The sequence below is a fragment of the Oncorhynchus mykiss genome, chromosome 4 (assembly GCF_013265735.2).
Source record: "Oncorhynchus mykiss isolate Arlee chromosome 4, USDA_OmykA_1.1, whole genome shotgun sequence".
Classification (NCBI taxonomy): Eukaryota; Metazoa; Chordata; class Actinopteri; order Salmoniformes; family Salmonidae; genus Oncorhynchus; species Oncorhynchus mykiss.
In genome coordinates this window covers 34,129,143-34,134,903 of record NC_048568.1, presented here as the reverse complement: position 1 = coordinate 34,134,903, position 5,761 = coordinate 34,129,143, and the positions used below count along the sequence as shown (strand labels likewise).

The window sequence follows — 5,761 nt, the reverse complement described above, 5'->3', positions numbered from 1 at the left end:
ACTGACATCATTTGAGTGAATTGGAGGTGTACCTGTGGATGTATTTCAAGGCCTACCTTCAAACTCCGTGCCTCTTTGCTTGACATCATGGGAAAATCTAAAGAAATCAGCCAAGACCTCAAACAAAATTGTAGACCTCCACAAGTCTAGTTCATCCTTGGGAGCAATTTCCAAATGACTGAAGGTATCACGTTCATCTGTACAAACAATAGTACGCAAGTATAAACACCATGGGACCACTCAGCCGTCATACCGCTCAGGAAGAAGACGTGTTCTGTCTCCTAGATATGAACGTACTTTGGTGCGAAAAGTGCAAATCAATCCCAGAACATCAAATGACCTTGTGAATATGCTGGTGGAAACAGGTACCCAAGTATCTATATCCACATTAAACGAGCCCTATATCGACATAACCTGAAAGGCCGCTCAGCAAGGAAGAAGCCACTGCTCCAAAACAGCCATAAAAAAGCCAGACTACGGTTTGCAACTGAACATTTGGACAAAGACCGTACATTTTGGAGAAATGTCCTCTGGTCTGATGAAACAAAAATTCAACTGTAAGGTCATAATGACCCTTGTCATGTTTGGAGGAAAAAGGGGGATGGTTGCAAATTGGTTGCAAATGGGTCTTCCAAATGGACAATGACCCCAAGCATACTTCCAAAGTTGTGGCAAAATGGCTTAAGGACAACAAAGTTGAGGTATTGGAGTGGCCATCACAAAGCCCTGACCTCAATCCTACAGAAAATTGGTGGCAGAACTGAAAAAGCGTGTGCGAGCAAGGAGGCCTAGAAACCTGACTCAGTTACACCAGCTCTGTCACCCAACGTATTGTGGAAAGCTTGTGGAAGGCTACCTGGAATGTTTGACCCAAGTTAAAGAATTTAAAGGCAATGCTATCAAATACTAATTGACTGTATGTAAACTTTTGACCCACTGGAAAGGTAACAAAATAAATAATATCTGAAATAAATAATTCTCTCCACTATTATTCTGAAATTTCACATTCTTGAAATGATCCCAACTGACCTAAAACAGGGAATTTTTACTTGGATTAAATGTCTTGGCTAAGGTGTATGTAAACTTCCGACTTCAACTGTAGATAACGTTTTGTCCCCAGAGTCTGTATACTTAGAGAGGTCTTATATATTATGATCATACTGCCAGCAATTCATATTTTAAAATATGTTTCTCACAGCAAACTATACAACAAATACTCTTCCTATTAATATATTGTACTGCCTCGAATAATACATTGAAACCTAATGAAAACCGTCAAGAATGAATAACACACAATATGAGATAAATATAAAGGTCAACATTATAGCAAATAATTGTGGATGACAATATTGCTATGACACTTCTACCTCAGATGTATGGTAAGTAATGTTTGCATTGTGTTCATATCACATTTGACTGTAGAAAATGTGTCAGTATTGTCGTGACAACTCATTATTCCAACTTAAAATCATAAAATGGCTTCTACATACAGATTGGCTTTAATAAATGGCACAGCAATTAAATAATTAAATACTAAACAGAACTAATGGTTAATAAATATTTGCCATTGTGATTTACAGTAGTGCTTTACAGTTGTGCCAAGGCAATGTCTTGCAGCACCATCTAGCGTCTAACAAACCAAACTACCAGTCAATCGATTTTCAGTTTGAAAATGGATATGATTGAAGTATTGACAAGAGCCAAACTTGTAAAGGAATTGTGATGTTAATTTCTGATTAACAAAGAATATCTAGTTAAACCTTTATCTTCCTCTTACAAGGGAAGAATCCTCTCCAGAGCTCAGTAAAATACACATGTCAAACTTTTAGATACTTGACAGTATACTATAGCCTAGTCTGTGCTTGAGAAAGTGCTCTATTCAATCAGAACCGCTTTAGTGACATCAGTATTGCGGTTGTTTTGGTGGTGTCAGAGGTGGAACTGCTGTTAGAGCTGTCAAATCCACAAGTAGCTCCAGGCATTATACCTAAAGCGGATATTGCCATTAGCTTCACAGTCACATTAACAGAAATCACATGCAGCCTTGTTCCAAGTTAGAACACTGGAATGTGAGATGGAATCTACACATCAAATAGGCTGATAGAAATCCTCTTTATATAGTTTAATTATTTTTCAATTTGAGCGTAATTATTTATATATAGGCTACACTTTCTCGCTCTGAACTTCCAAAGCGAGTGGGGACAGATGTGGCTTCTTGACAATGATTGCAAGAGCAGCTACTCACCGATTTGATGGCTCAAACGCAGTTCCACCTCTGACAGCAAAAACATTTGTTATTCGTGTGTCTGCTATCACAGTTTAACACTCGATCTGATTGAATCTAGGCCTTAGCATGGAGTTTGTACTTTTGGGACAATTCCATTAGTTCCATTATACCAGGCAGACCAAATCAGTTGCTGGTCAAGTATTTCAAAGAATAGCTGAACATCTGAACATGCCATAGTGATTAAAGTACAGTACAGCGCTGTACATTATATTTGTCCACTTTACTGTAAATCATTGCCTTACAGAGTCAACAAGTTGGGGGAGAATCGTGGTCCCAGTAGTCCATCCTCAAGACTCATGTCACTACCAGGGAGAGGCTTGGAGAGCAAGTTGTTGGGAAGGGCCTCTTCCCGGAATGACCTATCCTGCCCACCCAGGCTGGGGTGATGGTGAGACCGCATGGGACAGGATAGATCCACCAAACGGGCTGGGCTGCAGCTCACCATGGACGGGGTGGTGAAGCTGTCGACACTGGGACAGTACTCTTCTACATGGCGATAGGTGGGTTTGATGGCGCAGTGTTCATGGTGGTGAAAGGAGAACAGCATCTCCTCCTGAGGCTCCTGCTTTATCGCGGGAGGGGGGCTCAGGGGTTTGGCCAGGGGGGAGGTGGCTGTGGGGTACATGGTCGGGGCAGGAGGGGGCAGTGGCTGGGCCTGGGGATGGCCGTCACAGCCCAGTAGACACACTGCGGCATGCGACACTAACATGCGCTCTAGCTTCTCTCTCTCCTCCTGGAGCCTCTCAACCTGGGTCTTCAAGCAGGCCTGCTCTCTCTCCAGTTCATCAGTCTCCTTATAGGACAGACAACAGAGTTCATAGTTCATAACCATCAACATCCATCTATACTTACAAAACCGTAGGTAGGTAGAGCTACAGTATTGACTGACTGGTCATTCTCTCTGTTTGGACTCACTCCTTGCAGTTGGTCAGTCAGCTCCTTCCTGTGGTTGCGACACTTGGCAGCAGCCAGCTTGTTCCTTTCTCTCCTCAACCTTCTCCTATCCTCTTCAGCTGGGTTCAACTGTTGATGGAAAACAGTGAGAAACAGTGAGAAACAGCATTGGGCTGGATATGCCATTCACTTGAATAAAAAAAGGTCAACTCTAACATGAGAGGGATACTATAGACCAGTGGTTCCCAAACCTTTTCATTCGGGGCCCCCCTTCCAGCATCTATTTCTATAGGCACAAGCACTGTTCATGACACAAACTGTTCACACTCAGAATTTTGCTGGTTGTAAGCTTATTTCCTGCAAATCTACACATTTTGCCATGCCTAATGTGTATGCATGTGATATTTGAGTGAAAAAAAAATGTACAACAATATACATGGGTTAAAAACCTAAATAAAAAAACATTAGCTGACATGCGCTAGTTGATCTGGTCATTTCTGACAAATGGCTTACTAAAGTTCACAATGACTGACATGACAAGAGGAACTGATGATGCACTACCCAATTTAGAAATTGCACCATGTACATTCTACTATTATAACGTCCAAAAAAAGTTTAAAGCTGTACTGAGTTGGGAACCACTGCTATAGGCTACTTACAGAAATAAAATATATTGCAGTATGAATACATTGATATTTTGATCTACTGTGAGAAACTGTATATTGCAATAACAATATTTTATCATTATTATATCCACAATATTAACAACATATCCATATCCCTTAGTCAAAGCCTCTCGGTCTTCCTGTACAGTGTCTTTGCTTACTGTTACCTGATCACTACGCCTGCTCCTTCCATGCGTGTTGCCCACTGTCCGTATTACCCCGAGCCTTGTGTGGCTCCCAGGCCCCAGGCTACTGCTGATGTCCAGGGGCTGGTAGGGGTGAGAGGGTAGGCAGTGGCCAGGCTTGGAGGCTAGAATGGCTGGCTGGATCATCCACTGCAGCTCCTGACTGGACGTGATGGCATTGATGGTGGGGATGAAGGAACTGCTGGGTAGCTGCATTTTGACAGGATACTGGCGAGGGAGAGAAAAATAACAATTGAAACACAGTAGGCTACATGAACTTTTGCATTATAAAGTGGTAGGCTATGGCTGCTTCAGTCTTAGCTTGTTTCCAAGTAGTACTACTCAATAATGAAATTGTTGCCTTAGCCTATTTACCTTGCCTACACTTCATTTCCATTTTATCATAATTAACCAACCAATCAATATTGCCTATATATGGTATTTTTTTCACAAAGTAGGCTATTTGAAGCAAACGTGTAATTTTAATTTATGTAGAATAGGCATACGAATACCTGTTGGGATTTTGAGGATGCCCAACTATTGATGGCGTCGGAGGAGAGCTCGAGCTGACCCCTTTTCCCGCCACGGAGAGTGGTCTCGTGGTCCGCGGAGTGGTTCAGATGCATGGTCCGTATGTTCCGCGAGCCAACAAACACTCAGAAGGCAGTGGACAAAACTCTAATTATTTAGTCGCCGTTTACTAGTACCAATTAAATAGTTAATTTGTCAATAGAAAGACTATATTTTATGAAGTGATGCTGTTGAAATCTATCGTTCTGCCTGGACCTGCACGTCATCATCCAGGCGCATGGGGAGACGGAGGTAGCTGCGACTGTGAAGACTGAAACTTATTTATAGCCAAATGGGATAAATTCTAGATCCGGTACCTCGGTGATAATACAATGTCTGAAAAACTCTTTAACACATCATGGAAATTGCAAATATGGTCAACTGATTCCATGTATGCCATGTGGTGATTTTAAAAAGGTCTTGCTGACGCAGGCATCCAAAAAAAGGACAATTGCCGTCAGAGCTGAAGTGTGTGGGTAGCTACCACGGTTTAATTGACGTCACATACAAGAGTGTTTCCGTCCAGCGCTGCAGAGATGAGAGCTGTAGGCTTAGCTTCTTCGGGCTTCAGATAAAACAACATGTCGCTCAGGAAACAGGAAACCGCGAATGAATTGTGAAATCAGAGTAAAAGATCTGGACAGAAGCAAGCGGATGTAAGCAGAGGTTGGATGTGGTTATTGCCATATAACTGCTGTATTTAAGCACACATATTTTATTTCTTCTCTCTAGGACTTTTTCAGCTGGACCTCAAGGCAGTCTTCTTTTATATGTCTGTCTCCCTCATTATGTAAAGTGGATGAGCTTTAATTTACAGCAGGCTTTTGTTCTCTCCCTTCGGCATTTAGCCTCCCCTCACAACAGACTTGAGATTGTCTGCATTGTGTTGTCCAGAGGAACAGAAGATAAGAAACCTAATTAAATATTGATTGATAGAAGAGTGTTGAAAAAAAAATGGAATATAAAAACTATATAAAAATTGAAGTCAGAATTTCTCTGTAAAGGAGAAAAGTGATTCCCCCTGTGTGTGTGTGTTTAGCCTTTATTTTTCTGACCACAATTACACCTATTGGGATGGTGTGTGTATGCATTCATTCTGAGCTCACCAGACCCTCTGCTCAACTCTGGGCTTTATGTGTGATTAACATGCGCCTCTTTTC

General features: G+C 41.7%; 1 protein-coding gene across 1 annotated transcript; it reads right to left on the bottom strand.

Annotated features, from left to right (window-relative positions):
- Window positions 1-1,007: 1,007 nt before the first annotated feature.
- LOC110522531 (fos-related antigen 2) lies at window positions 1,008-5,056 on the bottom strand. Its single transcript, XM_021600978.2, has 4 exons — window positions 4,544-5,056; window positions 4,014-4,259; window positions 3,203-3,310; window positions 1,008-3,080 (listed from the first exon to the last, which is right to left on the bottom strand). Exons 1-4 carry the CDS (start codon window positions 4,655-4,657, stop codon window positions 2,526-2,528), a joined length of 1,023 nt encoding a protein of 340 aa, XP_021456653.2. The 5' UTR covers window positions 4,658-5,056; the 3' UTR covers window positions 1,008-2,525.
- Between the last annotated feature and the right edge of the window lie 705 nt (window positions 5,057-5,761).